The sequence below is a fragment of the Chelonia mydas genome, chromosome 2 (genome assembly GCF_015237465.2).
Source record: "Chelonia mydas isolate rCheMyd1 chromosome 2, rCheMyd1.pri.v2, whole genome shotgun sequence".
In the NCBI taxonomy this organism is placed as follows: Eukaryota; Metazoa; Chordata; order Testudines; family Cheloniidae; genus Chelonia; species Chelonia mydas.
Window position 1 is genome coordinate 257,505,521 of NC_057850.1, and position 27,566 is coordinate 257,533,086.

Here is a 27,566-nt window from a genome sequence, read left to right on the forward strand (position 1 = left end):
CCCCCATCGAACACCCCCCTGTTCCCTGTACCCTGACTGCCCTGACCACACCCCCGCCCCCTTACAGGCCCCCCCAGGACTCCCATGCCCTATGCAATCCCCCGTTCCCTGACCACCCCAGAACCTCCACCCCATCCAACTGCCCCCTGCTCCCTGACTGCTCCCCTGAACCCGCTACCCAACCCCACCACCACCACTCCCTTACCATGCCGCTCAGAGCGGCAATAGCTTGCAGCCCTACTGCCCGTGTGGCAGCGTGGGAGGGGAAACAGCGTGGGAGGGGCCGGGGGCGAGCCTCCCGGGCCAGGAGCTCAGGGGCTGGGCAGGATGGTCCCGCGGGCCACATGTGGCCCACGGGCCATAGTTTGCCCACCTCTGCCCTATTGGGTCAGACCAAAGGTCCATCTAGCCCAGTATCCTGCCTTCCAACAGTGGCCAATGCCAGGTGCGCCAGAGTGAATGAACAGAACAGGTAATCAAGTGATCCTGTCTGGCAAACAGAGGCTCGGGACACCATTCCTGCCCATCGTGGCTAACAGCCATTGATAGACCTATCCTCCATGAATTTATCTAGTTCTTTTTTTAATCCTGTTATGGTCTTGGCCATCACAACATCTTCTGGCAAGGAGTTCCACAGGTTGACTGTGTGTTGTCTGAAGAAACACTTCCTTTTATTTGTTTTAAACCTGCTGCCTATTAATTTCATTTGGTGACCCCTAGTTTCTTGTGTTATGGACAGTAAACAACACTTCCTTATCTACTTTCTCTACCAGTCATGATTTTATAGACCTCAATCATATCTCCCCTTAGCCATCTCTTTTCCAAGCTGAAAAGTCCCAGTCTTATTCAACTCTCCTCATACAGAAGCCGTTCCATACCCCAGTCATTGTTGTTGCCCTTTTATGAACCTTTTCCAATTTCAATATATCTTTTTTGAGACGGGGAAACCACATCTGCACACAGTATTCAATATGTGGGTGTACCCTGGATTTACACAGAGGCAACATGATATTTTCTGTCCTATTATCTATCCCTTTCTTAATTATTCCCAGCATTCTGTTCACTTTTTTGACGGCTGCTGCACATTTAGTGGATGTTTTTAGAGAACTATCCACAATCACTCTAAGATCTTTCTTGAGTGGTAACAGCTAATTTAGGCCCCAACATTTTATATGTATAGTTGAGAGTATGCTTTCCAATGTGCATTACTTTGCATTTATCAACATTAAAACTTCATCTGCCATTTTGTTGCCCAGTCACCCAGTTTTGAGAGATCCTTTTGTAGCTCTTTGCAGTCTGCCTGGGTGCTAACTATCTTTAATAATTTTGTATCATCTGCAAATTTTGCCACCTCACTTTTTACCTTTTTTCAGATCATTTATGAATATGCTAAATAGGACTGGTCCCAGAACAGACTCCAGGGGGACACCACTATTTACCTCTCTCCATTCTGAAAACTGACCATTTATACCTACCCTTTGTTTCCTATCTTTTAACCAGTTACCAATCCATGAGAGCACCTTCCCTCTTACCCCGTGTTAGCTTACTTTGCGTAATAGCCTTTGGTGAGGGACCTTGTCAAAGGCTTTCTGAAAATCAAGTATACTATATAACTGGATCCTTTTGGTCCACATGCTTGTAGACCCCCTCAAAGAATTCTAGTAGATTGGGGAGGCGTGATTTCCCTTTACTAAAACCATGTTGACTCTTCCTCAACAAATTACGTTCATCTATAGGTCTGACAATTTTGTTCTTTATTACAGTTTCAACCAGTTTGCCTGGTACAGAAGTCAGGCTTACAGGCCTGTCATTGCCGGGATTACCTCTGGACCCCTTTTTAAAAACTGGCGTCACATTAGCTATCCTCCAGTCATCTGCTACAGAAGCTGATTTAAATGATAGGTTACAGACTACAGTCAGTAGTTCTGCAATTTCACATTTGAGTTCCTTCAGAACTCTTGGGTGAATACCATCTAGTCCTGGTGACTTATTGCTGTTTAATTTATCAATTTGTTCCAAAACCTCCTCTAACGATACCTCAATTTGGGACAGTTCCTCAGATCGGTTACCTAAAAAGAATGGCTCAGGTCTGGGAATCTCCCTCACATCCTCAGGCATGAAGACCAATGCAAAGAATTCATTTAGTTTCTCTGCAATGGCCTTATCGTCCTTGAGTGCTCCTTTAGCACCTCAATCATCCAGTGGCACCACTGGCTGTTTAGCAGGCTTCCTGCTTCTCATGTACTTTTAAAAAAAAAATTGCTATTACTTTTTGAGTCTTTGGCTAGCTGTTCCTCAAATTCTTTTTTGGCCTGACTAATTGTATTTTTACACTTCACTTGCCAGTGTTTATGCTCCTTTCTATTTTCCTCACTAGGATTTAACTTTCACTTTTTAAAGAATGCCTTTTTTCCTCTCTCTGCTTCTTTTACTTTGTTGTTTAACCTCAGTGGCTCTTTTTTGGTTCTCTATGTTTTTTAAATTGGGGTGTACATTTAAGTTGAGCCTCTATTATGAGGTCTTTAAAAAGTTTCCATGCAGCTTGCAGAGATTTCACTTTTGGCACTGTACCCTTTAATTTCTGTTTAACCTCATTTTTGTGTAGTTCCCCTTTCTGAAATTAAATGCTATAGTGATGGGCTGCTGTGGTGTTTTTCCTGCCACAGGGATTTTAAACTTAATTATATTATTGTCACTATTACCAAGCGGTCCAGCTATATTCATCTCTTGGACCAGATCCTATGCTCCACTTAGGACTAAATCAAGAATTGCCTCTCCTTTGGTGGGTTCCAGGACCAGCTGCTCCAAGCAGTCATTTAAGGTGTCAAGAAACTTTATCTCTGCCCCCCATCCTGAGATGACATGTACCCACTCAATATGGGAATAATTGAGGGTCACAGCTGGGGCTGTCCCCTGGGCTGGGGGGCAAGGGTTCCAGCTGTGAGCTCGTCACCTGGCTGACAGCTGGGGGGGAGGGACAGCTATGAGCCTGGTCCTGGGCTCAATTTCATAGTAGGGACCCTACCAGCCTTTCTTGTCAATTTCACAGCTCCAGCTGCGAGCCCAGTGTGGTAAAGGCCTGAATTAGCAGCCTATATAAGTAACAGTGTCTACACAGACATTGCGTCATCCTAACTACACCAACGTAAGCCCTACACCTCTCGTGGAGGTGGAGTTATGACAGTGTAGTAGGGCAGTTACATCAGCGGGAGCAAGGCTTTAGTGTAGTCAATGACATAATTAGGTAGATGTAAAGCACCTTATGCCGACTTAACTCTAGTGTAGACCAGGCCTTAGGGTACATCTATATCATAATCACAGGTTGTGGTTACAGTTCAAGCTGACATAGCTCAATCTATAGCTCGGGTATCTCGGGTGCTAGAGCAGTGCATGCTTCTGTGTAGGCTGCGTAAGACCACCTAGAACCTTGGACAATTATTCAAATTACTCACAGGGCTAACGGAGCTTGAGCTGCTGCAGATTCATTGTTCTGGGACCCAAACTAGGTAGGGTACATTACTAGAGCCCTGCAAATCTGCAGACATCTGCTTGATATCCGTGGATATCTGCATCCGCAGATGTGCATCTCCGCAGACCATGTTTGCGGATTGGATGCAGATACAAATTTTGTACCCGCGCAGGGCTCTATGTATCAACATGAGCTGTAATCACACCCTGTGATTACAGAACATACATTCTCTTAAGGTTCCTTAATCACAGTCACTGGTGAAAGTAAAACTTATGCTCATAAAATTTTACCCTAAGCCTCAACACCTCTGGGAGGCACACTGAGGCAGAGAGCCTTTAAGTAACTTGCCCGATGTCACAACATGGTCAGTGGTGAATGTTGGAATACAGCCCAGGATCCTGACTCCCAATGCTATACTCTAGCCACCAGACCTCACTGCCCCAGTAATGCTTCAGAATATGGGGGACTGACTGGATGGAGATTTTGGCACACATTCAGTTAAAGCATAAGAGAGTCTTAAAGAAAGTAGATGGCAGTTGTTTTGGCAACAGTCATCATGAACGATAATATCCAATTTGTCCCCACATCTAATGAAAAAAGAAAAGGAGTACTAGTGGCACCTTAGAGACTAACCAATTTATTTGAGCATAAGCTTTCCTGAGCTACAGCTCACTTAAATTGGTTAGTCTCTAAGGTGCCACAAGTACTCCTTTTCTTTTTGCGAATACAGTCTAACATGGTTGCTACTCTGAAACTTCTCATGAAATATCACAATTCATTATACACATCTGCCTGACCAAAAAAAATGTGACCACACATGAATCACCTATACTCTCCTGGAATGTCAGCGGCAACAACCTCGGCAATTAATTACCTTATATACTTTTTGAAAAATCAAAATCTGATTTAAAACACAGATGTTCCACAATGGTATGTTACTGTATTATACCAAATTCCCTGACAGGGTCTCTGGAATTTAGTCAGATTTAACAAATCAGTCACCATGTATGTGCATCCATTAAAAACAATTAACTGTAATCCTTCAAAAGCCCAGTGAACATTTAGTGGGGGGAAGAAACAACCAAAGAATTAGAAAAATGTACATGTTGCTACTCTAAAATGCCTTCCCTCAACAGCCAACTGGTTTCCCGCAATTTTTTTTAACCAAACAATTTGATCCTTTAAAAATAAAACATTATCAGAACAACTGTTTTTAATGACATCATCACCATCTAGTGAAAAACACTAGAATTTGAAAATAGAAGTTTTTCCACATGTCTATAGTTTATACCAATTTCTTTCGCAGAGATGAACTAGACAGTCCAGGTATTTCATTTCACTGTCTGGGAGGATGGGCTCCCACTCCCCTCCTCACAAAGACTGTGCACTTACTTTAGAATCTATTGTTCTATGTGCAAACTGGGGAAGTGCCTGAAGATTTAGGGAGAGCTGGGGAAAGCAAAATTGGTAGTGACTCCAAAAAAAGAAGGATCCTGATCTAGTAATTACAGTCCATTAAATTTAACTCATTGAATTTTACTAGGGAATCGAAGTATATTAGCAGAACAGAGCAATAAAGGTGGGAACAAATCATGCAAGATGAATTTGGTTTTGGATATAATATAAATAGGTAAAAGGAATGCTGTACATATAACTAATTTTGTAATGCATCTTGTATAATCTCAGAATCTTATCTGAAAAATTTAATTCATACTGGCGGGAGACCATAAGAAATATCTTCTCCCTTGCACAGTACTTCAGTCAGTAGCAGAGAACTGAATTTGCTGCATAAAGCACCTTCTCCATAACCCAACATTACCTACAGCTTTAAACTGGTCAGGATTGTACGGATTGCATCAGTTTCACCCTGCTGCTGCTGTTTTCCTGAAGGATATTTTTAAGGAGAAGATGTGACACATGATATCAACAATAACAAGTTAAATTTAAAATCATCTCCTCTGTTGCATATCAAAAATATGCATGGCCTTCTAACTGTTACCAGCTGCCCTGGTTTTAGCTTGAAATCTGTTTGAGAGATTCCGGCTACACTGGATTTAAAGGCATCTGAAAATTCCATATTGCTACGTAGTAAGTACGAGCATTGTAGTAAACTTTATGAAAGAGGAACAAGCACAACAAAAGGGTAATAGTCTGATGACTTCATGATAACCACAACAAAACTACAGTGGTTTAGCGATGGCATGTGAACGGACTAGGTTTCTAGCAACCTTGCTTAAAGTTTTCCTGTTTTACATTTTATTAATCTTCAGCTATAAAAGAAAACATGTTTCTATTTAAATCATACACTTTTCCTTTTCTCTGAGACCTCTTGGTAGTTTATTTAGGTACGTTTTTTCCTTAGAAAAAGAGGATTTTAAAAACTTAAAGTAGAAATCACGTTTTAAACTGACTACTGCTATGAACAGGTGAGTGGAACTCTGACCGATGCAATTCACCCAGTCATACTATCCTTTATTGCCTTCTGCAATTCTATATAAAACATTACAGGTTTTAGCATAAAAACCTGTTTTTTTAATTAAGCCAAATTAAAATAAAGAACCATATTTCACAATTCTGACAGCTTCCCACAGTTATGTAACAGTGAAAAATACTTTTATCCAGTCAGATGGCAGTGAGATTTGTAAATGTACATATACACACAAGCCCCATGGGTTTGACTCTGACACTGACTAAAGAATAAATATAAATCCTAACTACTACACAGTAAAGAACACCTTAGCCATTTCAAGCTGTCATGGGCATTTTAATACAAAGGAAGGTTCCCCCCCTCGATGTACAGCATCTCAGGCATTTCTAATGTATTTATCAACTTGGTGTGAAAGCTTTCTTTTGCCTCTATTGTATGCCACCTCACAAGTGTCATTTACTTATAAGCTTTATCTACATTAAACAATGTTACCAAAAAATTCCTGATGGTGACAGAACCACTAATAGAACCAGGTTCTGATGGCTTCCAACATTTTTATCACTCAATTCAACCTGCGGGTTTTTGAGTTCTGAGAGTGCAAAACACACTAATTTTATTTTTTTTTTAATTTGCAGAAGACACCTGAAACTAGAAATTGCAAATTTGACTTATTTTATACAGTCCTCATTGAGAAAGAAAGGATCCAAGTTGGAAGAAAAAGTCCTCTCCCTTTGCTATGTGGCTTCTGGAGGAGTAAAAGAGATTCAAAACAGTAAACAATGCAACACCAAAACAGAACTCTTCAGCCTCAAGAAAAGGTACCTTGCACTTTTTTCCTGCTATTCTCAACCACACAGAATATTCAAGAATGAAGTGTTAACAATATTGCACTGGGAAACAGAAGTAGAAGAAGAGAGATATAACAAGGACTTTACTTTTTTTCCTGCGGATATGCAGTCTACAGTATAGAAGAAAGGCATATTGCAAATAATAGGGGAATACTGCCATTTTTTTGAGTCCTTCGCAAGCACTTTATAAAAAAAATCCAAGTTTGTCATCATAAACAGTATTCGCATACTACTGTATTTATAACCTTGGACCCTAATCTGAGCAGCAGAAATACAACCTTCCAGCGGTCAGTCTTGACCTGGTGGGACCACTTCTGTCATGGGGTGAGTGAAAAGTGCAGTTCAGTCTCAACACCTTTTCAAGCCTTCGCCTGACTGATGTCATTGCCAGCAAGAACGCTGGTTAGTGCTAACAGACACGGTAAGTTTTGTGATATGAATAGCTGTACACTGGGAATAAGAGAACCCCTCAATTTCACCTACACCACTGAATCACCGTTGCCCAGTCGTTACTGTCCTAGGCTGAATCTGAACCAACAATCTAGACGTGAAAGAATCTCTATTTTATTGCTCAATTCAACCCACCCAGTTTCCATAACATTTATTTTTAGTGTGAAACAATATCACACAGTGAATGCATCAATTAAAATTACAGAATCTATATCAGGACAAGCAATATATTTTACATGATACTGAAGCCTCTACAGAGCTGTTGGACATAATAAATGAGAGGGTACTATTCACGCTTAGAAGCAATACAAACGCCCAATTCACAATTTTTAATTTTTATTTCTGTCACTCACTTACTGACAAATGCAACTAATAGTAAAAAACCCCTAACACCAAAAGTTTAGAAATCAGAAGTTTTATCATGTGTTTGGTTAATTAATTCCTAATGTGCCTGGAGATTTAAAACAATAATACAAATTAGTACCAGGTTCAATTATTAAATGTAATAAATGTTGTGCTACATTACTGTGAGCAGTTTTGCAGACAATAATGTTGTATTTCTAGTCCACAAGAATGTCCGTGATAACTACAACTGTATTATACCACAGTGAGAAAAGCGGGGAAGTAACAGACAATCCAGTACCTTTTCCCCTCCTCCCAACAACTGGCATAGAATAGGAGGGCTAAGACATACACAAAAAGAAGAAAATACAGCAATAGTGTCAAGCTCCCTACTTAAAAGAAACACCAACTTAAATTCAACTCAGTTTCCAAACTGGAGTTAAATGAGTTTCAAGTATACACCTGTCTCTGAATCAATCACCTCCCTTCAACCCATCACCACTCTACCGTGGTCAGTCTTCATGGTTCTAGAATAGATTTTCCTATTTTAAAAATGTTTCTCCTTCGTCGCTTTGTGAAAGAACCCCACAAAGAGGGATAACTGACTGACTGTGCCAGGAAAACAACATAATTTACTGTATACACACTTCTATCAAATGCAAAAAGTGTATCAAAAGAAAACTCATTTTTTGCTTTCATCTTTCATTAACAAGAATCTTAGGGGCTACTTGTAACAATCGTGCTAAAACATTTTAGACAGAAATGTGGTTTTAGAGCTACTACTGCTGGGCTGGGATGTCGCTGAACAGAGTCCTATACAGTATAGGGAATAACAGATGCTCCTGCTGGAGAAGATGCCTTGTTAGGCACAAAGCAATCCCTGGTCAGATTAAGGAGAAAGAGGCACAAGAAACAGCTTGTTGAAGCCATAAAGTTGTATTATAAGGCTGGTGCGGCTTCCTGTCTCTCCATATCTGATGAGGTCATAATTTGCTAACACCATGAACGGTGACCTAAAACAACAACGTGCAGTGATTTTCAAGACTTTGGAGTACATAAAACTTCCTTTAAAAATCAGTCATCTCCCTCAGAAGTGTGTGGCAGTACTCTGGAAGTTGAAGTTGAGGAAGTTAGGTTAGTATCCAGGAGGCGAAGGATGAAGAGGATGCAACAGTAGGGGCAAAATACAACCTATACCTGAACGAGTGTTTTGATGTTGAGTACTCATTTCTATTGAAGCTTGAAGGGTGTTTTTTTCCCACTTTTTCCTCTCATTTATTCTGGTTTACACAACTCAGTCCAGTACATCAACCTATCCTGCTTCAAACAAAGAGCACCTTTTTAAAACCGAGGAACTTGGCTAAAACTGAGCACTCTTTCTGAGCTGATATTCCTGGGCAGATAAAAAAAAAAAAAAAAAAAAAGAGTAGAGCTTTTCTACGTGAATAACATAGCTGAAGTCGACGTACTTAGATCTACTTACTGCAGTGTCTTCACTGCAGTATGTCGACAGGAGACGCTCTCCTGTCCATTCACCTTGCGCTTCTCACTGAAGTGGAGTACCAGAGTCTATGCCAGAGCAATCTGCAGTCGATTTATCACGTCTACACTAGACATGATAAAATTGACCCCTGCAAGATTGATTGCTGCCCGTTGATCTGGCTGGTAGTGTAGACAAGCCCCTAGTTAAATCCCCTACCTAAGGATACCTTAAAGACTATTATTTATATGTCACTATAGATGTGTGTACATTTTTGTCCATTTAGAAAACTAAATACTTGACCTTGATTGTAACACTCAGCTTTCAGGTTGTTATACCAGTCCCTTGTCTCCCAGCTACCATAAACAACGTACAACAGTCGTCACTAACACACGTTTATCAACTCAGCCCTAACTTCAGAGCTGTGACAGGCACTTTCATAACAACAAAATGCCTGCTTCCCAAGAAAGTTATTAACAGAGATTTTAGACAAGGGAGTTTTCCTAATTTCTAAGGCTTTGTCCACAATGTAAATCTGTCTGGTTACAACCATATGTGCCCTGCCACTGACGTAAAGGTACCAACCCAAACCCCTATGGTGGGCAAGACAAACAGCTGTAAGCTGTAACTTGCACCACTACAGTTTATCCCAGTGTCACACCGTGGTAAGCTCCACTTGTGCATATACCTGTCTACACAGATTTTCTACTGATGCAGGTTATACCAGGGGCCCCTTATCAATGGCAGTAATCCGTGCAAATGTCAAGTGTAGACAAGGCTTTAGTTTCAACCCTGCCTTCTCCTTTCCTCATTTAATCAGGCTCTAACATTCAGAGCTGGAAACTAAGATCTGTTGGTCAACATACATTTTGGTAAAGAACACTCTGTAGAGCACTCTGAAGGAAAACATTATCTAAATACTCAACTTGTACAGTACTTGGCATTTTCAGAATGCTTAACTTCATGTTTTAGCCAGGCTATTATAATCCTACATCAGTGCTCAGTGGCATCGTGCATTGTCACTGGAATGTCAGTGTAGAATTTCTTACACGTGCTGACCTACTGGCGCAGATTACCCCCTGCAATCCCCAGAGTTAATGTTTCTCTCTTAATACACAAAAAGATGAACTTTGCAAACTGAGAAAGAGGCAGATCAACTTTTGAGCCACACAAATTGACGCTGTCCATTCAAATGCTAGATATTAAAATGATTAAGAACCTAAATTGACGCATCCTCCAATTCAGACATGCACAGTATCCCTACATGGACAGGAGCCACTAAGAACAGATCCAATAGGCATCAGAGCACAATATGGAAAAATTATAGCTCTATAAATTTTTTACTATGATCATTTAAACTCAGTTCTTTCACAGCTGGAGGGAAAAAAGACTTAATACTGGCATGAGCTAAAAATGCCTGTTCTTGGCCAACTGGCATCCTCAAAGCTGTGGTAACAGAGAAAACTCTACCCTAGCAACCATTAAATGCTGCCTCTGGTTCCAGAGGAGTGTGTCAGGGAAATGGAGTGGTAGGGGTAGGTGCGTGGGTGAAGGATGACTGCCATGATAAAGGGCTAAGCTGATTTGGTAGGAAGCAGTTGAAGCCTGAGGAGAAGATGAAAAATGGCTACATGGCCATGTTATGAAAGGCATTTGCCTTTCCACTGCTACTCTGCGAAGACACACAAAGAGAAAGTGGGTCAAAGAAAGCAGGCACATGTGAAAAACTGCAGTAATTTTCCCCAAAGCTAAAATGTATTAGCTGCTATTTGTACATTTTTATATTAAAATATTACAATTTTAGAGCAGCTAGGATACTTTGCTCTGGGAAGCAGGAGACTCCGTCAGAATTATAACATCAGCTTTCAGTGGCTTCTGGTCTTTTGTTCTAATAGAGAACACATACACCCACTACTTCCCCTTAAATAACCTAAAATCTCCCTGGACTGTTAAAGATAATTCTGTACAACTCACCCTCTCTCCCCTTTTTGTTCAGCATCAGGAGATGTCTAAATAAGAAACCAAATGAGTGCTTAATTTTTAAACCATGACAGGAATCATCATAAGCAAAGTCGTTGCCATAGCAGCCATGCACAGGATTACGGAGAACACTGGAAGTAAATTAATGACTGCATGCACAATGACTAAACAAAGGTGGAGAACGAAAAAGACACCAACACAGTCCAACTGAGACAGCGTGTAAAGGCAAGAAGAGGATATTAAAATCAATTATTATAAAATCAAAATTAGTTAGCCACAAATCTACAACATAATCTTAAATGAAGACTTCTAGTCTGGTAATATTTCAGACACAGCATGGGTAGTCCACAACTTCCGAATGTCCTCTCCCCATCCATCCTCTTCTTGATCGTAGAGGATTTTTTATTTGTAGCTTTTAGAGGGTAGAAGAGTTGGGGACTCACCATTCCCACTGCCTTTACTGGTTGTTAAATGCCAGTGATTAGTTTAAATTTAATCTCGCTTCCTGTAAACCCTGGTAGCAGAATTCTGTCTCCCCATAGCCCCAACAAAAAACAGCACACATGGTGATGAAATACCAACTGCCGAGGACACGAAGGACTGCAAGGTATCAGAAGAGCCATTGAAAATTAATCTTCCATCTCTAAGAACATCTTCATTCCTTAATGTGTTTGCATTACTACTCCCATCTTCCATATAGTCCATGGTAGGTTGTAGGTCCCTCATGGCAGGGACTTCGCCTTTTCCACATCTGTAAAGCGTTGTGCACACTTACATCACTACAACAAATAATCCATAGTTATCTATTAGGCGTCATGAGTCCACCTGCAGGTGAGACAGAAAAAGATATAGAACTTGACTGAAGCCACAGAAGCTAAAGCAAACTAAGCAGTCATGGGATAGGAGGGAAGATCCTCTCACAGATCAGTAACAGGTTAAGAGATATGAATCAAAGGATAGGAATAAATGGTCAGTTTTCACAATGGAGAGAAGTAAATAGCAGGGTCCCCCAAGGATCAGTCTTGGGACCTGTGCTGTTCAATATGTTAATAAATGATCTGGAAAAGGGGATGAACAGTGAGATGGCAAAATCTGCAGACGATACAAAGTTACTTAAGATCATTTAGTCCAAAGCTGACTGCAGAAAGTTACAAAGGGATCACAGGAAACTGGGTGACTGGGCAACAAAATGGCAGATGAAATTCAATGCTGATAAGTACAAAGTAATACACACTGGAAAAAAATAATCCCAACTATACATACAAAATGATGGGATCTAAATTTGCTGTTACCACTCAAGAAAAATCTTGGACTCATCATGGTTAGTTCTCTAAAAACATCTGCTCAACGTGCAGTGGCAGTCAAAAAAAGTTAATAGAAGGTTAGGGTCCACTAGGAAAGGGTTAGCTAATAAAACAGAAAATATCATGATGCCACTATGTAAATCCACGATTTGCCTAGAGCTTGAATACTGCACATAGTTCTGGTCGCCCCAACCAACAAAGATATAGTTGGAAAAGGGGCAGAGACAAGCAATGGAAATGATTAGGTGTATGGACCAGCTTCCATATGAGGAGAGACTAAAAGGACTGGGACTGTTCAGTTTAGAAGAGAGATGACTAAGAGGGGGATATGATACAAGGCTGTAAAATCATGAATGCAATAGAGAAAGTGAATAGGGAAAAGTATAACTGGGTTCAAAAAAGAATCAGGTAAGTTGATGGAGAACAGGTCCATCAATGGCTATTGCACTCAGGATGCAAACCCATGCTCTGAGTGCCCCTAACCCTCCAATTTCAAGAACGTGGGACTGGAAGACAGAAGACGGATCACTTGAAATTGCCCCGTTCTGCTCATTCCCTCTGAAGCATCTGGCACTGGCCACTATCAGAGACAGGATACTGACCTGGATGTAATACTGGTCTGAACCAGTAGGGCTGTTCTTAGGTTAAACATTCCTCTGGTTGAGGGGAGATATGATTGCTCTCTATAAATATATCAGAGGGATAAATACTGAAGAGGGAGAAGAATTATTTAAGCTCAGTACCAATGTGGACACAAGAACAAATGGATATAAACTGGCCACCAGGAAGTTTAGACTTGAAATTAGACAAAGGTTTCTAACCATCAGAGGAGTGAAGTTTTGGAATAGCCTTCCAAGGGAAGCAGTGGGGGCAAAAGATCTATCTGGCTTTAAGATTAAACTTGATAAGTTTATGGAGGAGATGGTATGATGGGGTAACATGATTTTGGTAATTAATTGATCTTTAAATATTCATGGTAAATAGGTCTAATGGCCTGTGATGGGATGGGATCTGAGTTACCCAGGAAAGAATTTTCTGTAGTATCTGGCTGGAGAATCTTGCCCATATGCTCAGGGTTTAGCTGATCGCCATATTTGGGGTCAGGAAGGAATTTTCCTCCAGGGCAGATTGGAAGAGGCCCTGGAGGTTTTTCGCCTTCCTCTGTAGCATGGGGCACAGTCACTTGCTGGAGGATTCTCTGCTCCTTGAAGTCTTTAAACCACGATTTGAGGACTTCAATAGATCAGACATAGGTGAGGTTTTTCGCAGGAGTGGGTGGGTGAGATTCTGTGGCCAGCGTTGTGCAGGAGGTCAGACTAGATGATCATAATGGTCCCTTCTGACCGTAGCGTCTATGAATCTGATGACACACTAAAGTGACTGTTCTCATATCTCTCCCTTTGGGGTACAAAGTCACAAGAAGGAGAGTTATAAAATAGAGTGTAACGTTAAAAAGACAGTGACATACTCCTAATCAAACTAACGTGGTACTTACAAAAATATGGCAAATTCATGAGGTCCCTAGTACTTTTCACTCTGCCCTTTTAAAAACTTTTAGAACTCCTTGGAAGCTTGAAATTAAAACTACATCCCATGGCTAAGACCTGGACTGGGACGCGGGAAATTTTGGTTCAGTTCCCAGCTCTGCCAGAGATACCCTGTGTGACTTTGGGTAACTCACTCAATATCTCTACCCCAGTTCCCAATATTATGCTTGTATGTTCTATCCCTTTCTCTCATCCTTTGTCTTGTCTATTGATAATGAAAGCTCTTCAAGTTGGGACTGTCTCTTACTATTTCTATGCACAGCGTCTAGCACAATGAGGCCCTGAAGTTGGTTTAGGCCTCAAGGCACTACTTTAATATAAACAAAAAATAAAAGATTTCCACCACTGGGTACACCCTGTTTATTGCTAGAGGATTAATTCTGAATACTGAGCTTTTTGTTGTTGTTGAGCATATATAGTATAAGAGAATTAAAAATAAGGCCATGAAGAATTACCTGAATTTTGAAAAGACAGCTAAAGACAAAAATTAAGTCAAATGTTGATCTTGGAAAGAATCTTAAGTGTCCTTTTATGTCCTTTTTTTAATATGAAAACCATTTCAGCTTTTCAATTTGGAAAGATTTTTGGAAGTTCATTTAATCTCCTGTTTGTGCAAACAATCGCTTGAAATACCATAAGGAAGGGGTTGGTACATACTTTTTATAATGTAAGCTCTACTTTGCCTTCTCATTCATTTTAAAAATAAAAAAATAAAGTTACCCTCGGGCAGAATGGCTTTCCCAAAATCATGACACTATATGAGAATCTTATTTATATCAGATGCAAACCTGTGAGAGCAGAAAAGATACAAAGAAAAATCCTCATGGCCACAAAACTGACACTTACCCAGAGGAAGTAACACAATCTTAAAAGGAAAACAAAACATTATACTACAAAGGGCAATGATTATGCAAACTAAAGATTACTTTCCATATATGGATACGCAGAGAACTTCTCCAAAACACTCTTGTGAGGACTTACATTGCTAGTTGTACGGTGTTTTCCCCTTCAATTTCACTAATGAACAAATGGCAGCTATTTGTAAACTGCTCCAGTGTTTTATCTAAGTGTTTGAGCTGCCACCAACTGGCTTTTTGCTCATAGCGTTTTCCATTACAAAACTCACCCTGATGGTTTCATGTAATCACCAAAGCTTGACGTAAACAGTTACATGGGCAATGTGTTGATACCACTTCTTGGTATGGAGGCAAAAAGTGCTAAAGAAACATGCTTCTTTCCCCCCCCCCCGCCCTTCTACACAGAGCAAAAAGAACAGTGAACCATACAGTATAAGCCGAGTTTACACACTGTAATAACTGAAACCGGTTATACTAAAAGTTTGGTCTACTAGTGTGGACTGAACGAAACTGTGTTATAACCAGGTTAAAAAAAAAATGCTCTCAATACAATGAAACAAGATCAATACCAGTAAACAATCTTTAAGAGGCAGGCTCTAAACCAGGGCTGTACCTCCATCTGGTTTCATAACCTGTGATAACTCTGTTTGGACCTAACTATATTAGCATTTTTCTAAAATATTCCCTGCTTGCAATGGTGGGAGCAACAGCAGACAATGTACCACAAGTCACAGTGGTTAAAACCATAGCAGCTGTTTGACACAAAGGCTCCCTCATCACTGTTACCAGTGGAGATGTCCAATGAAATGATGGGAAGTTCTCTGAAAAATAGTAAGGACACAGCAATAGCAGCTAGCTAGAACATGCTGTAACAAAGTTTGGCCACCACCATGTCAAGGAATGTTTTCTGTGTGTAGACAGACTTTTTGCTAACTGGAAGGAAAACTAGACTTGTCTGTGTCACTTGAAGAAAAGTCATGTTAATGCTCTTAACATAAACTAAGAAAAAAGAGTAGTCTTAGATTTAAAGTAACTTTGTTAAAAGATTCAAAAACAGATTCAAGCTGAACATTTATGGGCAGGATCTTTCAGATTTCCTGAGTTCCATAAACAGTTAGGATTTAGACTGCAAATTTGATGGGTGAATATACATAGCAACACCCTCCCCGCAAAAGCCGACCCTTTTCAAGCTGGCCTTTGAAACACAGAATCATCAATGGCGATATTTTTAAACTCTTTGGCACTAATGGCTTCAGAGAGCATATTTATAGTTATGCAAGGGAAAAAATGCTTTTGGCCATTAAATTTAACAAATCTCAAACAAAGGCATCGACTAGACAAGCCTAATAATAATGTGCACCTCTGATGTGTCACCTGCAATTTGTTTTCCTCTCTGTCGTGAAGAAAACAATTGGGTCCTCCCTGCAGGGCTCCTTCTAGTAGAAAGGTTCTATTATATACATTTGCAACCTCCTCTGAGGGCTGGACAAGTATCCCTCCGGATTGAGCCAACATGTTTAGTCTCCTTTCACGATGCTTCTTCACTGTTCCGAAGGCTCTCCGTCAGCCAGTGAAAGCAAAGTCCACTCATCCATGCTTAACACATTAAAGATATTTAGGGGTCAAAATTGGCTGTCTACGAAACATTTTAAGTGACAGGCAAGAAATAAGATTCATAGTTAAAGGCAATCAAGCTGTCTAACCATGAAAAATCATGGAGCTGAAGAAGAGCTCTGCATAGCTCAAAAGCTTGCCTCTTTTACCAACAGAAGCTGGTCCAATAAAACATATTACCTCACCCACCTTGTACCATGAAAAAAACCCAGTCTGTTAGGCCAGGAAATTATAGCCATATACATCACTCCCACCTGTCATAATTCCCTCCACCTCTTCCCCCAAGACATTTACTTTATAGTTTGCATGCGTAACCTACGCCTGCTTGATGCGGTGCTCTGTTCCCCTCCAGTAGCACCTAGACCATTCTAGAGATTAACAAGTTTACTACAGCATTAGCTAAGAGCCATGTGGCTTTTGGTTCATGCAGTAGAGGGTCATATACTAAGCTTCAGAAGTCCCAGGTTCGATCCCGCCCGCTGATGACCGGGGTCTGTCAGCATTACACATGCATTACTTAGTCTGTAATAAAAGGTAGAAAGTTTCTATGTTCATCATTACCATAAAACTACATGACAAAACAAATGCTATCAAACTGTAAAAAATGGTCAGGAACCAAAGATGTTCAAAACAGACAAAGAACTGACATATCAAGGTGTAAACTTACACTATCTGTTGTAGGTATTAGACGCACGTTTATCATTAAAGTTGATAACTAAGCCCTTGTTCCCATTATGTCCTCCCAAAATGGAAAGAACTAAAGACTCAACCAATCATGTCCTCGGCCGTCCAACCAGCACACACTTTTCATATATACATTCCAAGATTTTTCCATGTCATAAACTTAAAATTAAGAGCATTCACTTTTAGAATGTTTTCATTGTATTTTCAGTACCAAGAGTTCCACAGATTGCCATATAAATTATTTTACATATATATAAACCCATCTACTACACCTCATCTCATCAAATGCTGGTGCTTATATTTTATAAGAAGGCTGCCTTTGCCACTTAACTTTTCAGATCCGCCTGCAAATCTGTACCTCCACAGTACTTATGACAGATCCAATGTAGGCATCTGCAAGTTCAGAGACGTGTGTTTGGTTCTACAGATAAAAATTGAGATTAGCCACTATACAGAGCCCTGAGGGACATCACTTATTCTTTTGCTGCCACTTATGAAATAAGTAGCCCCCCAGCCAGATTTTTATCCAGGTCACTGCTTCAGTACAGAATCCAAAATCCTTGTTTTACATTGTAGTTTCTTATGTGATAAATAAAGTTTACGCTTATATTACAAAACTTGCCAACTGGGTTCAGCGAGCAACGGCAAGCATCTTGAAAGTCACTCCCTCCCCTCTCCTCCAACACAAGGGGCTACCAATTTTAAAATAATCTAAACTCCAGGCATTACTTTTTAAACAATTGGACTGTCTGAAATAAATTACTTGGTAAAGCCCACCACTGCAGGAGGGGGGAGAACCAAGTTATTGAAAACAGTTAAACACACTGGGCAAACATATGAAGTGTATTATTGCCCTCAGACAGGTACAGTTCCCAACATCATAGCTGGTTGCTGTGGCAACAATCAACAGAAGCTGATTTCAGGTGGGCAAACTACAGTAGCAGCAGAAACTTAACATATCCTGTTTTTATGCAAATGTAACAAATAATAAAGGAAGTGAAAATGAAAATAGGCTATGTAGGTTTCTAAACACTGGTCTTCAGAATATTCTGCAAGGTATCAGCACTGCTATTAAAGGGGGTATTATAATTACAAGTGCAAGTGCTTCACTACTTTCACTGTAACCAGAGTTGCCAACTTTCACACGGTAAATAAGCACCCTGACTTTCACAGTAAGCCAAACATCAAGCTAATCCCATTTCAAAACAAGGCCAAAACAAACCAATCCCTAAGAACCCCAACATTCTGTGTGTCTAGATCCCCCTGGTGTGCAGTCTGGGACTGTGGTGGGCCAGCTGTGCACCTGAGTCTCTCCCCCCTTTCTCCCCCCTTGCCCCTACTTGCTGGGAGCCGATCAAAAAAAAGAAGCAACAAGCTACAAGCCAAAAAATAGCCAACAAGCAACTCAAACCAATTAATCCAAAAACAAGCCTAATTTCTGCACTTTTTTCACGGGTTTGGCATGTCTGACTAACACTATTTCCACTAAGAATTGCCAATTTCTCCTTTTCAACTGCAAAACCTTGCCTGTTTAGTCTCAAATGTGATATTTTTGGGGAAAAACAGAAAAATCCATTAGATATTTATGAGTAATCTACATGGGAAAAGGTGATTCTTCTACTCTAAACTTTTTTAAAAAACAAATAGCTCAGGTAATTGAACTAGACTTTACATGTCACAGGTGATTAGTTCTCAATGACGAATACTGGGTCCCATCAGCATACACTGGAAATTAACGAGATACAAACAATTAAAAATGGACTTGACCATGCATAGGAAAAGTAATGCCTGTGGAATTATGGAATTATAAGAACCAGCTGCATAATTGTCCAGTGTACCCAGTAGATACCGAGTATCAGTCAGTAACTAACAGACTAGTCAACTTTAATACCTATGAAGCTGATCAAACAGAAGTTGCACAATTCCACAAGTGCAACCAGGATCCGTTTTTTTCTTTTAAATTAGGCATAACCAAATGCAAACAACCTATTTCTAATGCAGTGTTAAGTTTACACATACAACCATACGACTCAGGAAATTACACTTAAATTTCTTATTGCGCTCTGAGCTCATCCCTGTTGGAGGGGCAGCACTTTTCGTTACTAGTTAGGGTACTACATGTATATCTTATAGAAACAGATACATATAAGTATATATATCAATACATATATATTTAAGGCTACTTAAGAGTTCTGCCGTCTATACTTTTGAAGTCTAACTTGTTACTGACATGTTAGACCTATAAAACTAGAAAGTATTTAATATTAAAGAATTAAAATACGATGCTAACTGTTTCTGTCCGCAATGGGACAGGACTTCACATGATGATAAAGCCTGGGAGAAAAAGGCTTTTTTACCTGCTTCAGATTTTAGTATCTGTCTCATAATGGCGTGTCCAGCTAATCAGAGGCCTGAAAACATATTGTACGTGCTATAATACCTAGCAACAGCTAGGATATACTAGCAACCTTAACTCCTGCTTTTGTTATTTTTCATCCATCCATAACATTTACAGTAGTTAAAAAGAAAAAAGCGTTACTGACTTGGTCGAGCCTTTCAGCATGGAGCAGTTACAATATCAATGCAAATACACAAGTCACTGCAAATATTAAACACTATTCAGTATTCAAAATAACTATTTTGAAGTGCTCAAAAGCTGCTACATTTAGAGGACTCCCATTTTAAGAAAACAACGATCAAACTGGAGAGTACTTGCATAATTAGTTGTTCAGATGCCACTTCACCTGTTTCTTCCATTCCCTTCCTTCCTCTTTCTAGGACTATCCCATGTCACAGGTACACTACCAACCTAGATCACTTCTGTCTATTGTCACCACACACCTAGAATTACTATCACTGGAAGTTAGAGGGGAAAGTATTTCTCCATTCCTAGTTTGTTTACTTTGAGCATTTGACAGCATTTTGTGTGCACTCCGTTTTCCTTTTTGAAAGAATCTTTTATACCACAACCAGAAAACAAAGAGCCTTATAAAAACAGAGGGAAAATTGTAAAACTACAGAAATTGGCACAGGAACTCAGTGGTAGATGATGTATCTGAAACATAGTGTAATTTATACTCTTTCAGTTAACTTAATTTCAAGTTGACTGTGTCCTTTCAAAACACTGTATGCAGCATGGGCAGGGTAGATTTGCCATGTTTCTTGAGACATAAGCAGATGGAAGAGGAAGAGTGAGTGACACAGGGGAAATGACTAAGGTGGAAGCTATATAAGAAACAAGAAGAGAAATAGGACAAGCAATGGAGGGGAGAAAGCGCAGAGCAAGAAATGCCCCTCCATCTGCCAAAAAAGGGAGGGAACTCATAGTTCGATACCCAAGAAAAGAAATGGGAAGAGAATTCTTAATGCAGGAAAGAAAAGTCCAGCACTGATTTGTTAATAATAGACTTTTTATTTTTCAAAAAAAGAAAATTAACTGTTGGAGAACACGAAGTTGGAAAAACAAAAATGAGGTTAGAGCACGACAGAACGTAAGTTATACAGTACCATTTTATACACCATAAGCTTATTGCCCTATTATAAGTGCAAAGTGATCAGCAAATTGCCTCATGTAATTCCACTCAACTAGCTCTCTACCAAAGTCCAGAGAATAGGATCAATTTTTATAAAATCCAGAACAGGGTTTCCAGTTAGAAAACAGTAACACCTGTAGAATTTAAGCTATACAGGATGATTTCATAAAGTACAGCTCTAATTGAGAACTTACCATACAATTACCACATGAACAGTCCACAGATAATTAATGAATTATTCAAATAACTTAACCTGCTTATATGAACAAGTCAGTAAGCTATTTTTCCATAATTGGGTACTGTGCACTGTTCTGTTCTATATTACTTCAAAATATGTTCAAACTGGATGGGACAATTATATCTAATTTAAATTATGGGGCTGATCTTGAAAACATTTACAATTAGGTGCAGACAACTGCTGTGAGTACTCCCATTGAAGCAAGCACTACACCATATAGTAAGTAACTGAAGGGTCAGACGCTATGCAAGTACTGTTCTCCTCACAGACACATAGGCATAATTTTCAAACTTGGTTGCCTAAAGCTAAAACACCTAAAATCCATATTCAGGGACCAAAATAGAGGTGGCCTGATTTTCAGACATGCCAAACATCTGCAGCTTTCATTAACTTCAGCTGGAACTGAAATGGTGGTCAGTGAAAGTTAGGCCACTTCTTAACATGTTTAAATATAGATAGAGGTGCCTAACTTTAGGCATCCAAGTGTGAAAGTTTTGGCTGTAAGTATTTACATTCAAAATGGAAACAAATGTACTGGATTCAACTGACTGCTCATTAATCCTTCAACTGGTATGATTAGTGACCCAAATGCAGTCCAGTTATCAATGCAATGACAAGATTCACAGTGTACATTTCAGGAGCACAAGAGAACTGCACGGAATTTATAGCAAGCATTTAGGGGACAAAGGGGGCAGTTCAAGTCTATTATTATTCATTGTGTATCCCTTCCTGTAGAGAAAAAAAATCTTGAAAATAAGAAAAATAGGAAAGATGTACCAAAGTAGTCTTGCCTAATACAATTTGTGCCTGCAGAAATTTATGTTTCGAGATTTTGAAAAACAGAATAGTTGTCCTAAAATTACAGTCTGCATATTTATAGATTCTGGATATAGAAAACAATGGGTACACGAATTGTATAATTTAACAGAAATGCTACATACATTTGAAAATACACACCACAGATGCTTTCATTCTTTAAGACTGACTTGCCTGAGAGAATAAAAAAGGACTTAAAATCATACACAACACTCCAATTATAAGTGGTGTAAGCAGAAATCTAGGGCATTGACAGTTTTCTGCCTGGTTTCAATTTATTTATTGAACAACATTGGGATGTTTTAATAAAAAGATTTATACAAACTTGCACCTGCAGACTACAAATTATCTGTTTTTATGGATATTAGGTTCAAAATCGAAGTTGTACATGCATCACATAATTACATGTCATTTTTTCCTTTAAAATAGTTCTTTCTTAGAGAAGCGACACAGTGCAGGAATATCGAGAATGTAGTTAAAAAAATTCACATGCCACAACAGCCAAGTTTCCTCCTTCAGTTTCATGCCCTGGGAGACCATTAGTCTCTCTAATAAGAGAGAGTGATCAAAGGTAGAAGCAGCTGTAAAATAAGTCTTTTTCAGTTGCATTAGTGTCTCCCTGATGCATTGTAACAATATAATTGAGGGAACTACCTTTCTGATTTAACTATATCCACCTACAATGTGTTTGCCAGGAGCGTCTACCTTGTGTTGAGGGTACTAAGCTACGGATAATTTTCCCTTGGGGAAAAGAAAATAGAATCCAACTGCCAACAAGAAAAAAGTAATCAAATCCCAAAGTGACACTACCCACAAACAGTACTAAATTGCCCAGGAGTCTTTATAATAGCAACAAGTTTTGAAAAATAATAAAGTCATAGCAACTACTATAAAGCTCAAATTTTAGACTAAGCATTTCCTTAAAATATTTTTAAAATCTATCAATAATTTTGAATACCATAGTTTTAGGCCCTGATCCTGAAGGGCACTGGTTTGTAAACTGTGGTGCATGATCCTCCTGAGGGGTGCACTGAGGTTATCAGGGGGATGCAGGGACCTGACTGGTTAAAAATGAACCATTACCCAGCACACCCAGTGCTGTGCTGCCATTCTACTGCCAGCCAGCTTCTCAAGAACCACACAACCTCCCAAGAACCCAAACCTTCCTCCACTCTCAAATGCTCACCCTGCTAGCCCTTGTGGCTGCACTCGGAATCAACATAACCATGGCACTGCAGACATGTCCTGGCCCCACAATAAAAATCTCACACCTGGCATGCGCATGCACAGAGGGGGTGGAACTGCTGCGCGCACATGAGTAACTGCTCTCGGCAGCTGGGATTCAAACAGGGTGCACAAGCCTCCACCCTGTTCACGCTGGTCATTTGGGGATTCCCTCCATGGGCTCCAAACTCTGCACCATCCAGATTCCCCTCTTACTCCTATGTTAAGGGGGGCATGTGTGGAACATGAATCTCCAAAAGGGGGGTGTGGCAAAAAAAAGTTTGGGAAGTTCTGCTGTAGGGTGATCCATAAGGCAGACCTTTATGCGTGGATGGGCAGTGTCACCCATCTAGGTCAGGGGCCTTTGGCAGTAAAGTTGAAGAAGATACAGCCAAGCTATAACCTGCAGCAGAGAGCAAAACAAGAAACAAGTGCAGATTTCAGTCTTATACCATTCAAATGTGTTAATTCATACTGCTTTTTTGTTGCAGCCAATTCTTGGTGGTGTATTCAAGTTTCTGGGTGTAATAAATGGTTTACAAATATCTAAAGTAAGCTACAAAATTTTTCTCTGAATTTGTCTCACATTGAGCAAATATTTAGTGCCTCAAAAGTGTCAGCTTTAATCTAGCACATTTAAGATGTTTTTGCATGTTCAATTCACTGGGTATTTTAATACATACATAATCTGAACTGAAAAATAAACTGAATTTCTTCTCTAAGAAAATAGTCTGTCCAGCATTTAATTGCACCACTAGCAGCCCTATACACTCACTAGTAACTTTACTCACATACAGATCACATTTCCCTCCCACTTCAGCCTATCCAAGTTCAAAATAAACAAAAATAACTAATTTGTCAAATATCACTGCTAAATCAAAGTCAACACTATGAAAATTTACAGGAGGAAACCAGACAGATTTACAATGAATGTGACTTTGAATCTGGACACAAAAATTAGGAAAGACTAGTTATCTAAATATACTGCAAGTTCTATTTCACACAAAGACAACATGAATTGGATTTATTATACTGTGAATTTCACAAAAATTTTAAGTTTTACTGTTGAGAGGAACATGTACCATAAAACATAAGCAGGTGAAAATGTAAATGGACTTGAATTCCTTACAAGAAAACTCAAGTCAGTGGCATCATCACTGTACACCCAAGTACAATATCTTGGCACTTACAAATATAACATCCAACCATGTGATTAAACAGCACCCTTCAGTCCAATATATCTATTGCCAAAGTCACTCAGCAATAGTCCCATTAAGAAAAACCACTACACTAGGTACAAGTCTATTGATTTATTGGTCTCCAGTTAAGTGTTCAAGTCACCTAGCCATTACTGTCACTCTCCAAAACACCACTGTTTATGTATACAGTTCAGACATTAAAAGTTACAAATCCTGCTTTTTCAAAATATGAAAATGTATCTCCTCTTTCTTTTCACAGCAACTAAACCTAAACAGTACAAGAAATCCAACAATGTTCAGACAGGTCATTAATTGCATTAGCTACAGGGATAAGTAACAAGTATTTCATTTAATCTCCCAGTCAAAGGGGGAAGAACAGAAATTCTAGAGCAACAGTGTAAGAAATCTGCCAGTGATAAGTCTGCTGTATGCTGATAGTTTGTACCCTGGAGGAGTACCATATTTGGAGGAAGCCATCTTCTACAGCAGCATAAAATACCCTGCAGCTATCATGGTTTGTTTTTAACCTGTGTCTTCCAACAGGACAGCCAACTGTGCTTTGAAAATACTCAACTGGCTCCTGGAACATGCTATGCACTGCATTTTTAAAAATGTGACCTTTGAGAAAGGAGAAGGTGGTTATTAAAGACAAAGCATTCCTGCCTCTAAAGAAGATGCCATGACAGATCTACTTTATAAACCTTTTGCTTTACAGAAGGACATGAGCCTCAATAAGATATAACACTTGCTTTAACAGAGTGGGAAACAATGACCAGATGTATAAGAGCAAGGTGCCAGGATCTAGTACACATGAGGGTGATTGGGAAGACAGCTTCTCTATGCATTCTTTACATGACCACACTTCAAAAGGCTTCTCTAACATATAACTTTTGTCTGCTGAAGATTTTTCAAAATCTCAGCCCATAAGAAATTTATTAAGAGGTAACAAACCCCTGTTGAGATGAAATATTAAAGAAATATTTGTAACTAAAAGTTGTTAAATAAAGCCAATATGAATTTTTATAAATCAGGTTTACAATATGTTTGGAGATTGTTCTAAGTGACTGGTGACTATGCAAGATGATAAATAGATTTTTTAACATGTATGAGTCTAATATGAGCTACTTATTTTAATACTGAAATGACCTGGAATACCAAAAATTACACCAACAATTAGGATTATCTATAATGAATGAGCACTTCTACATACACCTATTCATCATTTGCTAGAAGAAATAAGAGACCCTGTGACCTAGGCTTAGTAAAACAGAACCTGAATTCAAACTGAAATCCTTGGCATTTTACTAATTTTAGAAGCATCAGATGTAAGCATCATTCAGCAAAACCTCATTTTGGGTGACACATAAATCCCATCTGCTCTCCTTGAACATTAGAGATCTTGTAGCATGTTGCTTAAAATGTTTGCACTGTTCAAAATATCCCTTTTTACCCTTCACACCCATCCAACTATTGCACTGGAAGAGTGCTATGTGCCAGTTGTCTGCCTCCTTCCATCCCAGAGGTGACTGCATTTCAGTGATGCTGCATGTATAAATTTTATGAAGCACTCTGGGATCCTTCAGGATGCAAAGCATGTTATAAACACAAAATATTATTCAGGACCAGTAGCTAACTGTTAGACTGTTGAGGAAGAAGACGAAAAGCACTATTAGCTACTGAACCACCTTCTCCAAGAGGCGATGAAACCAGCAGCCCTGACATGCTGATTGGTGTGTGTGTATGTTTTGGTGAAAATCCCTGGCAGAGAGAAAAACAAACAAACATCAGCCATTAGACTGTCCCCTCCTCAGGCTTGTATCTCATTGACCATTTTTCCCTTCAGCTAGAAAATGGGGCAGGGGCCCGGTATGACTTTAGTTCAACTTCAGTATTTCCCTGAGAATGCCATGTTCACCTACCTGGCCAGAGCCTGAATCCCAACCAGTTACCCATCCATAAGGGAACTGGGGAAGATTCACAAAGCAGCAGGCAGGGAGAGGAGCCATTTAATTATCCACACACAAAAACGTGGAGAAAGAGCCTCCTTGGGAGAGCTGTAAGTGGCAAGGAGAATGACCACCCCTAGCCTGCTCCCCCATACACTCCTGGGGGGTGGCAGGGAGAATGACCTCCCCCACAAATAGACTCCTGGAGGGGTGGCAGGGAGAATGATCCCCCTCCCCCCCCCATACACTCCCAGGGGCTGACAGGGAGATGGACCCGCTCTGCCTCCCCCACAGTCCCCGGGGGTGGAGGAATGACAGGTAGAGTAACCCTCAGCCCTCCCCCAAACAGACCCCCCTGGGCAGATGGCAGGGAGAGAGACCCCCCCCAGACACCCCCCCACAAACAGACCCCCCTGGGCAGATGGCAGGGAGAGAGACCCCCCCCAGACACCCTCCCACAAACAGACCCCCTGGGCGGCTGGCAGGGAGAGTGACCCCCCCCAGGCCCCCCCACAAACAGACCCCCTGGGCGGGTGGCAGGGAGAGTGACCCCCCCCCAGACAGCCCCCCACAAACAGACCCCCTGGGCGCGTGGCAGGGAGAGTGACCCCCCCCCAGGCCCCCCCACAAACAGACCCCTGGGCGCGTGGCAGGGAGAGTGACCCCCAGCCCCTCCCCCCCCCACTCTCTCGGGGGCTGACAAGGAGAGTGACCCGCCCTGCCCCCTCCCCACAAGCAGACCCCCGTGCTCCTCCCCGCCCCCACACTGCCCCTCTCCCCGCCTCAGCCGTTGCTTTCCCGGGCCGGGCTCTCACTCGAGGCCGGGGATTCGCGGCCTAGCCCGCCCGCCCTCCGGCTCCGACAGGCCCACGAGCCCCAATCTCGCCCCGCGCGCACCTGCCCGCGCCGCCGCCGCCGCCCTTCCCGCGCCAGGCCCCTCAGCCCGGCGGCGGGGCCCCAGCCCGCTCAGGGAACCATTTTGCCTCCCTCCAGCCGGAGGTTAAACCGGCCCCCCCCGCCGGCCGGCCGGCCTGTCCCCTGGGGGCGAACCCACGAGCAGGCCCGGCCCGGCCCGGCGGGTAACCCATGTGCAGGCCTGTCCTGGGGGAATGTAAGCCCCCCCCCCCCCTTGAGCAGGCCAATTCAGGTGGGTGCCCCCCCCCCCGCAGGCCAATTCAGGTGGGTGGGGGCCCCCCCTTGAGCAGGCTTGAGGGGAGTGGGTGGGGGGCCCCCCCTTGAGCAGGCCTGCGGGGGGTGGGGAAATTCAATACTTACTCAGGGGTGGGATGTTCCGGATCATAGAAATCCCCCATCTTCGGCCTCCCCCTCTAGCAGCGGCGGCGGCGGCAGCAGCGAGGATCCGGGCAGCCCCCGCCCCGCATAGAGAGAAGGAGGGAGGGAGGCAGGGGAGGGTGTTAGACAAACCCCCCCCCTGCTCCGCTCCTCCGGGTCCCCACGCACCAGAGACACCAAACCACCTCCGTGGGGTGGGTGGGATGGGGGGGGTGCGCGCTCTCCGGCCCCAGCCGCCGCCTTCACATCCTCCCCGGGGCTGGGGACACCCCAGCGGGCACCAGCGAACGTCCCGGCGGCGGCGGCGAGCTCCT

The 27,566-nt window shown here is 41.3% G+C and overlaps 1 protein-coding gene across 4 annotated transcripts in view; it reads right to left on the bottom strand.

Moving 5' to 3' along the window:
- SETD2 (SET domain containing 2, histone lysine methyltransferase) overlaps positions 1–27,359 on the bottom strand; it is a 144,197-nt gene extending 116,838 nt beyond the window's left edge. For 3 of the 4 annotated variants that reach the window (XM_043541715.1, XM_037891272.2, XM_043541714.1), the window contains exon 1: positions 27,235–27,353. In XM_043541715.1, coding sequence (XP_043397650.1) covers positions 27,235–27,272 — 38 coding nt within the window. In that variant the 5' untranslated portion in view covers positions 27,273–27,353. Of the gene's footprint in view, positions 1–27,234 lie in introns of all 4 variants that reach the window. The other variant, XM_043541713.1, reaches the window with a different exon arrangement.
- Positions 27,360–27,566: the final 207 nt, after the last annotated feature.